The 12,544-nt window shown below is 36.7% G+C and overlaps 1 protein-coding gene across 1 annotated transcript; it reads left to right on the top strand.

Annotated features, from left to right (window-relative positions):
* Positions 1-2,699: 2,699 nt before the first annotated feature.
* LOC131148490 (plant UBX domain-containing protein 4-like) lies at positions 2,700-11,994 on the top strand. Its single transcript, XM_058098200.1, has 4 exons — positions 2,700-3,288; positions 9,660-9,945; positions 11,157-11,252; positions 11,355-11,994. The coding sequence occupies exons 1-4, from the start codon at positions 2,813-2,815 to the stop codon at positions 11,736-11,738; spliced, it is 1,242 nt and encodes a 413-aa protein (XP_057954183.1). The 5' UTR covers positions 2,700-2,812; the 3' UTR covers positions 11,739-11,994.
* Positions 11,995-12,544: the final 550 nt, after the last annotated feature.

The following is a 12,544-nucleotide window of genomic DNA, read 5'->3' as shown; positions in this document are numbered from 1 at the left end:
AAAATGGTCTGACCTGAGAGGTTTGGTCGACCAAGGGAAAGAGTCGGTTGACCGAATATGAAAGTTTAGTTGACCAAGGAGAACCGGCGGTCAGCTGAGCACTAATAGGGAATTCAAATTTTAAACAATTCAGTTGATCGAAGAAATGGGCAGTCTAGCAACGCAAGGCAAAATAGAACCCTTCGTAGGTTCGATCGACCAAGGAACTTGGCCAGTCGGCCATTCATATAGTTCAGTCAACCATCAGGATTTTGAACTACATATTTGATCGGCCAAGTAGTTAGGGAGACAGACACTTTATGGTTCAGTTGACTGAGGGATGTACATTGAAAATAGAATGGTCGACCGAAGGGAGTCAACATGTTGACTTCTGATCGGTTCGGTCGACCGAGTCATTTATACTGCCAATGGTTCGGTCGACTGAGACCACTTGAAATGTGCATTTAAGTTCATTTTGGCCTCTGTGCTTTATCAACCCTTTATGGATAAGCATATGTCTTTTGAGTCAAAGGGTATTGGTCGACTAAAACTTTTTAATTAAACCTAAAAACCTAAGATCGGTCGATTGAAGGTCAACCAAAGTCTGTCTATGATCTTCTGATTTTCCTTATGGTCAGACTATGGTCTCATAAACTTATCATACATGAGATGCAGTTATTACAGACCAAATTTAAAGATTAAATGCATTACAAATTAAAAACAAATGACTTTTTTTTTTTTTTTTTATCTTCTTTGCTCTTTAATTTTCATGGAGAACACCTAATCATATGAGCTTTATGCGTCTTTGACTTCCATTCTCAGTCCTTTTATGTGTGTGTTGAATTATAACCTGTTCAATAACTAGATACACATATAGGTAACTTGCGATTTGTCATTATCAAAACCAAGGATCGGACTCAAAAAGCTAACAAAGCATCATAGGAACTAGAAGTAGATATACGCTAGAAATACTCATATCTTTTCAACGATAGCATAATAGGATAAAAGCACAACATTATACAAGGTACTCATTTTAATTTTAGCAAATTTTGAGGACAAAATTTTTATAAGGAGGGGAGGATGTGATAACCCCAAAAATGTATATACGAGTAGAAGATGATAATAACAATAAAATAATAAAAATGGACATTTAGTTAGTATCAATACGAAAGTGTTTCTCTGTTAAGATCATTGATTCCATATTTGATGCCTAAAAAATACTTTATCTTAGCGAGTGCTCAAAAATTATTGCGATTCAGTTGCTTCCTAGAGGTCAGCCTGGTCAAAATGGAATTTCATAAGATAAACAGAATAGACGTAGAGGATGTAATGATTTCAAAAAAATTAATTAATTAATTAATTAAAAAACTAATTAAATGGGAGTGTCGGCAAGCACTCCCATTTTTTTTATTTGCCCCACATGTATCCCCATCCCCATCCCCATCCCATACCTCTCATCCTAAGCCCATCCCATGCTCATTCCTTTATTTTAAAAAATTATAATTTCACTCATCTCTCTACATTTTTATAAATTCCATTTTCTTCCCTAAAATTTTCCTATAAATAAGAAGCTCTCAACCTTCATTTTCATAAAAATTTACCAAAAAAAGAGAAGAATTAGTGAGTGAAAGAATTAGTGGTGGAGGGAGAATTTTTGTTATACTTAAAATTCTCACTTACCCACTCTTTCCAATCTCATTTTCAGAGATATTCATTGTGATTGTCTCACAAGGTTAAGTAAGAGTAAGTAAATTTTGATTATGTTAGTTATTTTTCATAAAATTTTTTCGAATTTATTTTTACACATATTTAATTATACCAGTTTTATTTTTAATATACTTGCACTTATTTTTGAGTTAAAAATGTTCTAAACCCTTCGAGTATTTTACAACATTAATTTCTATTCAAGAAAATATTTCTAACATATAAATCGTGCGGCATAAGTTTATTCTTATGTTGCATATTTCACGAAAATATGAGTAAAAATAACATGAGTTTATTTTTACGTTGCGTATTTCACGAAAATATGAGTAAAAATGATATCTTCATGATATTATTTTAATTGCACAAATTATATAATAAGATATTTTCAAAACCCCTTATGGCTCAAAGAATATAAAAAGTTACGAATGTTCGGTACCGTAACTTAAAGTTTAAATGGATCAAACTACACCACACTGTTTATAAAGTGGTTATATATGGTAGTAGATTTATCCTCGGTGCACACCTAGTTTCGGGTTAGGACTTAATAGGAAAAATTTCACTTAATGATGATGTACGTTGATTTAGTCTGACCGGTCAGCCACTTAAGTTCAGTTTTCGGACCGCAAAACTCAGTTATATGGGTAAACATGATTTATGATTAACAAGCCTAAATGAGATTTTTATAGTATATGTATATATATATATAATCATCTACAATTAATAACACTATGCAAATTTTGAAATTAATATTTTTTGACAACATGACATTGAAGCATCGAATTTAAAAAAATTATTTTATTTTTAATATTAATCATACATTTTTCTCTCATTTATTATTAGCATTAATATTAATATTATTTTGAATAACTGATCAAAAAGTTATTATAGTGAATAATATATATTTTAAATCAATATTATAATTAACAAATACATAATTTAGTTTTATTAATTTTTGACACTATTAAATTTTAAAATTATTAAATATCTCGTGCGGGATTCTACTCCTAAAAACGCAAAAAGCAAAAGGCAAAAGGCAAACAGGCCCTTAGAAACGAAAAATAATTCAAGCGTTGATATTATCGTCACCAGTGATCTGGTTCACGATCTGAGCTCGCTTGGCAGACGAAACATGGACAAAGAAGAGGAACAAGAACAGCACACTACCAACGCCACCATTGACCCTAACACTGCTTTGATCGACAGCTTCTGCGAGATCACGTCGGCTTCCAGGGGCGAAGCCGTCTTCTTCCTCGAAAGCCACCAGTGGAACCTCAACGCCGCCGTCTTCACCTTCTTGGAAGGCGCCGACGCCGCCGACGCTAGACTCCCTGTTCGCTCGCCTTCTCAGTTGGCGTCGCCGTCGAGGTCTGCCGCTTCGTCTCCCTCCCGTTCTCGCTCGCCCTCTCCGCCTCTCTCTCGCGCCCCGTACAGTCTAAGGTCTAGGCCGGAGGCCGTTACTAGGTCGTCCTCGTCTTCCTTCAAGAAGTCAACTGGTGGCCGTACGAGTGGCGTTCGTACGCTTTCAGATCTGAATCGAACAGCTCGGGATGGCTCTGGCAGTGATTCCGATGAACCGCAGGAGTACTACACTGGCGGCGAGAAAAGGTACCACTATCTGTTGTATTATCTTTTTCATCGTAATTTATAAACGAAAATGAAAATGCGAGTATGGTTATGCTAATTTGGCTTCCAAGAAATATGAGGAATAAAAGTGGGAAACTAATAGCCTCAATTAAAACGAAGATGGACTTCTGTTTTGATTATGTATCTTAAACATTGTGATTTCCTATATTTTCCATCATTTTTTCGGCAAACCAAATGGGTCGTCTATTTGTCGTGGTATAGTTGAGATCGTTAAAAAATTCATTGAACTTCGGCAATGGAGTCGATGGAAGTCTTAGATGATTTGGTAAACAATAGTTGCAATGTTGTATCAGTACCTTTTTTTTATCTTTGTTTTGTCGGAACGATAGTTTTCTTGTTCATATTTTGGCCATCATTGCTTAAAACATAGTTTTATTGTATCAGTACCTTTTATCTTTGTTTTTCTGGAAATGTAGGTTTCCTGTTAACTTCTTGGGAATCATTTGGGAAGATACTACATTATGGTTTTCAAAATCATATGTTTCCATTGTCGCAACATGGTTGCACAGGATTAGGGTTTAATGTGCCATTTATGATTTGTGATTTTATCCAAGAACACGGCTTGCAGTGACTGGTTCGTAGATTTTTTTTCCCCTTGCAAAAGGTAAGAAGATCATATTAGCAAATACAAAGGAAAAAGCTAAGGCAGCAGAGTCTCATACAAGCAAGAAAGCAGAAACTCAAATCAACAAAAGCTAACAATAAGCCAGCTACCTAGATCAAAACTCAATAGGATAAAAAATTCTTCTCCATTTTGTTAAGACCAAAACATCTTCCTTTGACATCTAGCACTATTCCCTAGGAGACAGCTTTTCCACATTAGTAGAAATCTGTTAAAAAAGAAGGGAATATCTGGTTCCAAAAACATCGTACTGAGTATGTCCGGATAAGCTTGCTGACAAGAGTCACTTCCACTGTTATCAAGGGAAGACAGCCTAGTTACCTCTGAGTTTCAAGAAGAAATAGTTTTGGCTGTGAGGGGAACCAGAAGCTTTCTCATAACTTGCCTTTGTGAAAATGCAGTTGAAGAATAAGTGATCTCTGCTTTCAGGCACAGAGTCACAAAACCTGCGAATAGGATCTAGAACAACACTCCAAGTGTTCTGCCTATTGAGTGTGGTTAGTCTATCCAATATGGCAAGCCAAGCATTGAAGGATGGGGATGCACAACTTAAGCCAAACAAACAAATCTTCTTAGCTCTAACATGATCCCAAGCAGAACGGGAGGAGAATCTGCCAGAGCTTGAGAGCTGCCAAAAACTTGATCCCTTCTATCTAATTTTGGATTATATTGATGCTTTCTTTTAATGCTTTATATTTGGAGAGAGAGCCTTTTATGCTGATAATAAGATGAGAAACCATTGCATCAATTTGGATCCCCAGATCAATAGGGAGATGAGCATAATAGGAACTTAGCAACTGGAAGACAGGGAGCCAATTTTCATAGTAGAAGATGGTTTCCTTAACATTTTTAACTTTAACTTTGAGACAAGGGTAAGCCAAACGTTTAGCATTGATAATTTTCCTCCAAGTTTCTGTACTGTTTAAGGAAGGCTATGTTGACCAACTAATTTTACCTTTTAATTTGTAAGAATGAACCCAAATGACTAAATTTCTATATGGAGGCTAAAGTCCCCTCTAAGATTAAGGCTTTTATTTGGTTGGTTGTTCGTAATAGAGTTAACACTAACAATCTGATGCAGAGTTGGAGGACTTTCAAGGCTTTACCCCTAGATGTATGTTCTCTTCGTTTTGAAAATTCGGAGCTTGCCTCTCACCTGTTCCTTCATTGTTCATTTTTCAGGGAGGGTGTGGAATAATCTTTTTGTCTAATTTGGAGAGAGTTGGGTGTGTCCGGAGTTGGTGGAGGATTTGTTGGCTATTTCATTTTTAGGTTTTGGAAGGGGTAAAGATGGTTTGGCATTGTGGTGGTGTGCAATTTTTGCAGTTTTGTGTGGGATTTGGTAGGAGTGGAATGCTCATATTTTTATGAGGAAGAGGATGTCTTTGATTATGCTTTGGGATAGGATTCAGTATTTGGCCTCCTTGTGAGCTTCTGCAGCAGGATGTTTCAGAGGGATTTCTTTTTCTGATTTACAGCATGATTGGCTAACTGGGCTGTTTTGATTTTTTTGGTTCTTGCATCTTTTAAGGAGGAATTCTTGTGCTCCTTGTTATACTTCTCCCCTTAATAAAATCTCCTTTTTTCCAATAAAAAAAGAGGGGGGGGGGGGGGAGAGAATGAACCCGATTGACCCATAAGATTTATTTTTTTGAACATAGATACAGATCAGTTTTAGAGCTGTAACATCCCTCCATTTAGAAATGAGTTTCGAGCTTGGACCACCTTCCTCAAGAGGTTTACAGACATCAATCCACTTAACTTTTGAAGTTCACTTTTGCATGAAAGCTTTAAACATCTTCTCAATCTCTTTCACCACAGCATTAGGGAGAAAGAGGGCAGAGGACCAATAACCTTGAATGCTCAAGAGAATGGATATAACCAATTGAAGTCTTCCACTGTAAGAGAGGAATATGTGAGTCAAGGAATGACTCCAGCAGCTAAATTTTGAAATTTCAACCCATAGATCACAGTCTTGCTTGCTAACCTCTTTGTTACCATTTACTATGGTCAAACTCTGATACAGGAGCAGCTAATCTTTCAACTTTCAACCTATAGATTGCAATCTTGCTCACTAACCCTCTTTGTTACTAAGGTATTTTTGAAAGCATTGTTTTGGAGAGATTGCATATCTTGAAAGTTCTAGTGGCTATCTGCCAGAGAACATACATGGGGGCATCAGAGGTGTTAACCTTCCAAACCTGAGCAACAATATCCACAGTTAAAGAAATTTGAAAGGGATGTTTATTCTCCTAGGATTTCTAAGGAACAGAAGTTGACCAAAATGGGACAGTGGTCAGACACCCTAGGGGAAAGAAAAGCAGACTTATTAAAGGAAAATGAAGCATAGTTTGGGCTGAGGCAAGCACCCTATTAAGCTTGTGAGTAATAAACCTTTCTCTTTTGTTGGACCAAGTGTAGAGAGGCCCAACAGAAGGAAAGTTAGCCAAGCCAGATTCATATGAGAAATTCCTGAAGTCTTCCATCCCGGCTATATTCCCAGCTGTTATTCCATTTGATTTTTCAGAAGCATTCTTAATTGAATTAAAATCCCCATAACCAACCGTGGATATCCCTTAATAATAGTTTTTGAATGACACAGAAGTTCATGCCATAGCAATTTCTTTTTCTTGGTGTTGTTCGAACCATACAGGAATGTGATTCAACATATATGTGCATCAATTTTAGAATGGACGCCAGACATGCTGAGAGCTCTTAGCCACATCAATAATATTTATTAAAAGGGCTATAGCAGACACAAACCCTGCCTGTCTTTTCTAAGGAGCTGTAAATATGCATAAAGATCCAGTCCTTTTGAACAGATCTTGAAACTTTTCTTAAATTTTCAAGCTTTATCTTAGTCTGATAAAACCCAAGCAATTTTATAGAATTATATTTTTTTGAATATTTTGACCTCTTTTTGCTTGACTAGGCCATTCAGACCTCTTATGTTCCAAAATATGCATTAACTTGCCTGATTATTGATTTATGATAATACCCTTGACCTTATGCTTAGGAGGCCTACGCTTCTTCTTACCTTTATTAGCTCCAGAGTTTTTATTTTCATGATTGTCATCAGAATCAGGAGATTTCCTTCTTCAATTTTCCTTGAAATTCTGGGGCTTTAACGATTCTTTTTGATATTACAGTCCCTTGCAACATGACCAAAAGAAGCACAATTAGGACGCGTGGCAGTTTTGGGGGCATATTCCCCCTCTATAGTAACAAACTCACCTGAGGGGGTTCTAATATCCACAAATTACAGCAGTTGCTCATTTGCATCTATCTCAATGCAGACTCTAGCATATGTCATATTTTTCATTTGCTTTTGTAAACATCAAGATATAATGGTACTCCAATTGAACTAGCAATGTTACTCAATCATGCTGAAGTTCAGCAGAGTGTAGACAGATGGAGGGTCATAAATTTGACCCAAATTAGACGTTTGTCCATTTTCATACTGCTTCCTTCAATCAAGGGATCCCATTTGGATAGAAACAAGGGGGTATTTCTTATAAATCATGATCCATTTTCTTATATCCAATAATTATCTTCTTTCTTTAGAGGGCAGGTCTTGGATCAATGGTAAGGTTGCTCCTTTGTGATCAGTTTGTCACAGGTTTGAGTCCAAGGAAACATCCTTTCCGCATAAAAGCAAGGGTAAGGCTGTGTACGCTATGATGACCCTTGCCCTACCCTCACAAAGAGGGGAGCCTTGTGGCTGGGGATATCCTTTTTTGAGTCTTGTTCCTTTTCCAACTTTGGAAGATATGGACTCCTGAAGCTAGAGAAGAAATTTCAGCCTCTCTGACCTCTTTCTAATTTTTTCCAACTATAGTTTTAACATATGAGAATCGATGGGGACTTACCGAAAAATGCTCACATCAATGCATCTCACCATTTCTCGGGACCAATCTTGAAAGTATCCTTAGGGGGGTCCACAATAAATTTGCCACTTGAGGAAGATGGCTTGAAATATTGGAGTTCAGAATCCTGGATGATAGAGGAGTTAAACAATTCCCCTAACACAATTTCCTTGTGTTTCATCTTGCAAAATGTTCTTTAATTTCAGCTTTTAATCCTCCTTTGGCAGAAATTAAATCTCGAAGCTCACTTCCAGTGAATTACTTCCTATTCTCCATGGAAAAACCAAGGGGTTCCTCCATGTGGCCCAGAAATTCAATGAGATATTTGAATCAAAAGCATAAAAAACAAACAGGGATCAACCAGCAAATATCAGAATCTTGAATCAGTTACTTGGAAAACAGGCGAGGCTGATTGTCCTGCACATGTTAGTTCAATAATACTAATGTGCCAAGAAAAAACAGACTTTTCTGCCTCGTACATTTTTAGGAATGAAATGGTACATGAATGTTTATATACTCACAGCTGTAGCTAAATGGTTTCTTAATGTGCCAAGAAAAAACAGACTTTCCTGCCTCATACATTTTTAGGAATGAAATGGTACATGAATGTTTATATACTCACAGCTGTAGCTAAATGGTTTCTTACCTTCTCTTAGGTTTACCCCTCGCCGCTTTTTTTTTTATTCTCTATTTTCCAATTCCCAAAATGCACATTAACTTCTTAAGATGGTTTTAAATCGTGGTAGCAGGTAGCATAACGTAACGATAATGTGTTTAATGGGAAGCGGGAGTAACAGATGTTTACATAACGGGAAGTGGGTGTAACAGCTGTGAATTTTTTTCAAGCATGCACAACCTTGTGCATATTAGCATACTTGCATGTTTTAAGTTTTTGACCCTTCTGAGAAAGAGTTTTAGTGTATTTTGGATCCTTTAGTTCAACTAAGTTATTAGGTAAAGGCAAGAAGTTTACATTTGTTTTAACCACGATAGATTCTAAAATTACGCATGTGCATATTTATACTTCTCATTTTTCTTATGTGTGATAAATTCTTACGTGTGCTAAATTAATTAATAAAACAAGTACATTTGTTTTAAACCACCATTTTTTTTTCTTTTTTGTTGCTTGATAATACAAATATAAAAACTAGAAAAAAAAAAGGTTGAAGTTGAAAAATATAGAACGTGAATATCAAATTACTAATATTGTCAAAATAAAATATTTTCCTAACAAGTTAGTATTTTCAATTTGTTAATTAATGCATCTCTTGTGAGTAATTAAAAAAAAATAGTAAATTTTGTATCATTCTCATCCTCATTATAATCTTTTCCTCCCGCTTGTCACATAGTATATTGAGAATGATTTATGAAAGAGGGGAGAAAAAGTGAGAAGAAAAAGTAAAAAATAAAATAATTTTTTTGGCGTAACAGTCCCGTAGTGGTTATTTAACGGCTGTAGCGGCTTTTACGTAATGGTCGTGGTCCGTAATGGCCACTACGACCTTGTTTTTTCTGCCTACCGATTTTGCGGTGTATAACGGTATCGGTAACCCAAAAAACCATTTCGTAACTGTTATGTAACGGTCGCGACTGTTATTTAAAACAATACTTCTTAATTGCATGTTAAAGGATCTTTTAATATGATTATGTTTTATGTCTTTGTATTTATCAAGTTTCCATCCTTGAAAAAGAACAGAAAGGAAAAAGAATAAAGAAAAACAGATACATATTAGTGATTTGGGTTATAGGGCTTGAATTTGGATTATATTTGTCAAGTCTCTTCAGATACTTTTGGAGCTTTTCATATTAATAGTTTATTTTTTGCTATTGCTCGATGCCTGCAGTGGAATGCTTGTCCGAGATCCTTCCAAGCACAATGATGTGGATGCAATTTTCGATCAAGCTAGACAGTCTGGAGCTGTGGAAGCACCTGCTGATTCAGTACGCCCGTCATCGAGCTCAAAAAGCTTTACTGGAACTGGAAGATTACTCTCTGGGGAGACAGTTCCATCAGCACCTCAGCCACCTGAAGCTGTTAATCATACTGTCATATTTTGGAGTAATGGATTCACTGTGGATGATGGTCCTTTGCGGAGGTTAGATGATCCTGAAAATGCATCCTTCTTGGAGGTACTATACGTTAACTTTCTGTCTTTAATAGCATTACTATTCCCATATTGTCACTGTGGTTTGCAACTCGGTGACTTGTGCATTATGCACTGTAGTACTGTACTAACAGTTCTTTTTAAGTTGGTGAAATTTAATTGATTTTGTTCTTTAACTTGCTAAAAGAGTTGTAGGAGTTGAAGCTGTAACTCAGAAACATCATGTTTAACTTTGGAATGTTATGCTGGAGTTTGCCTATCGAGAAAACAACCCTTTAATTTTTGTGGATGATTGGAACAACATATTTTCTTAAAACACATGCAAACACAATTACATATGCTCTTTTGCACAAATCCTGCAACTAGTTCAATTAGGCTATTGATTCTGCTTCTTGATTGGGAATTTTAGTTTGTGGCTATGAAGCATGGATGTGGGTACAGGGATTAAGATATGGCAGTTATGCATTTTTTTTTTAAATGTATATGTTTACATCTGGACATCAGTATTTTACCATACGTTTAATGTTTTACAGTCAGTATTTTGAAGGATGTCACATTTCTTCGTTTTACCTTGTGTTGAGTTGTGTAATTACTTAGCACTGAAAATAAAATATCATATATATATATAAAGATGCCATTCAAATATTTGTGGTTTTCTAACTATGTGTTTGGAAACATTTACATTTCTTTTGGGAGCATAGAGTTCAAGCCATGGGACTGTAGATTGGACAACACAAAATGCGAAATTGTATTGAATTCTGTTCAAAACCACATAATTCAAAATCCGAATCAGTTTTGATGTATTGTTAATGTCAAAAGATACGCACCAGTGTAGGATTCATCGTGGACAAGTCAAGATATGCTTTTGAGGTATCTAGTGCATTTTTGAAGTAATTTGGCTTGGGTTTAAAGAGTATCCATCTTCAATATGGGACAGCATATGATACAGGCCACCCTGTACAATTGTCCATCATTGATAGGTTTGTGGCTGCAGACTGAATTGTTGAGTCGGTCTGCTTAAATTTTTTGGTTGTGTTACTCTAGTTTCATCCTAGAGAGGAGGAAATGAGGTTTATTGGGAATTTGTCTAAAATGCTTATATATGTGCACGCACACACACACACACACACACAAAAACACACATGTGTACACATATTTTTTGAGAGGGCTCGACTGTGTTTCATTCTGCAGTTTACTTATTCCCTTGATGGTTATCATCATGACACCTTAATGCAGAGTATCAGGAAGTCTGAATGTCCAAAAGAACTTGAGCCAGCTGGTAGGGGGGCTGTGGTCCATGTTAATCTTACGAGAAGAGATGAAAATTACACTGTGCGTTTTTCTTCCTCCCTTAACTTCCAATAGGTGTGCTTCTGCTTTCTGCCTGCCTCTAGTAGCTAAACTGTTCTGTCTCTATTGTGTTTATTCATGTAGGAACCAGTAAAACGCCGCATTCCATTCCAAGGTATGGGAAGAACTTTAGGTAGCAGCAGTGAGAGTGAGACTGCCCAAGAACCAGGCATTGCTGCCACCATCTTCAATACCGCTCCATTGCCATCTATGGGCCTTGTTGTGGATGAAGCATCACCATCAACATCAATTCAGCTCAGATTGGCTGATGGTACACGCTTGGTTTCACGCTTCAACTACCACCATACAATCAGTGATATCCGAGCTTTCATTGATGCATCAAGGCCTGGTGGAGCGAGAACTTATCAATTGCAGGCTATGGGATTCCCTCCTAAACAACTCACCGATCTGGACCAGACAATTGAGCAGGCTGGCCTGGCCAGTTCTGTTGTCATCCAGAAATTCTAGCTGGGTGCTTGGGCTTTAACATTCCTGAGTTGCTTAGTTTGCTTCATTTGTTTTCTATATTTCTCGTTGCTTTGGGTTGATTTTGCCCCGCGCCCCTCCCCCCTCTCCACAAAAGAAAAAAAAAAAGGGCAAATATTGCCAACACTTTCATATTTGTTTTGTTGATGGAATCCTTGTCACATGCAAGGAAATTGTCTTTTGTCATACTCAATTAAAGGTTTTTAGTGAACCTATATATTCTGTAGGATTTCGAGTATGCGTGTGTTTTGAGTTAAATTTGGAGAATGGTTAAGGTAATTGAATTGCCTGAGGCCTTTAATTTTGTATTATGGTTAGGATTAGGAAGACAGATTATTGCTGTGCTGAACTGTTGATTTTAGTTCTGAGTGTCTGGATGGTCCAAGTAATTCAAATCGGGTTGGACAAATTTTTTTTTTAATTTCTTCCTTGGAAGTTCTGTGGATTTGCTAGGAATGGGCACTCTAGGGATATACTAATCCTGCTAAGATCAATGCAATACTTGCTGTGGAAAAGCAGGGAACTCTTTTGAAACGCCTTGAGTCTATTTTCTTGCTTCCATCACGGGGGATTATATTGACTCGTGCAAAGATCAAATATGGTTGATGCCTTCAGGTTTGAATTTTGCCCCGACCATTTTCATTTGGAGAAGTTTTTATGGAATAGATTAGGAGTGTTATTTTTTACTCTATTACCTGTGAATCTGTGCTTAACCCAAAATTCAATGCACTAATTGCATTTCTCAAAGTATCAAGCAACAAAAAAGAAAAAGAAAAACTGCTATTCTC

This window comes from Malania oleifera, chromosome 2 (assembly GCF_029873635.1).
Source record: "Malania oleifera isolate guangnan ecotype guangnan chromosome 2, ASM2987363v1, whole genome shotgun sequence".
Lineage (NCBI taxonomy): Eukaryota > Viridiplantae > Streptophyta > Magnoliopsida > Santalales > Ximeniaceae > Malania > Malania oleifera.
This window is presented reverse-complemented; position numbering and strand designations above follow the sequence as displayed.

Bases quoted from the DNA above. Each gene is read 5' to 3' on its own strand.
- LOC131148490 (XM_058098200.1), top strand. From the start codon at position 2,813: ATGGACAAAGAAGAGGAACAAGAACAGCACACTACCAACGCCACCATT. The intron at 9,946-11,156 runs GTACTATACGTT...ACCTTAATGCAG, and splicing joins AAAATGCATCCTTCTTGGAG to AGTATCAGGAAGTCTGAATG. The intron at 11,253-11,354 runs GTGCGTTTTTCT...TTATTCATGTAG, and splicing joins GAAGAGATGAAAATTACACT to GAACCAGTAAAACGCCGCAT.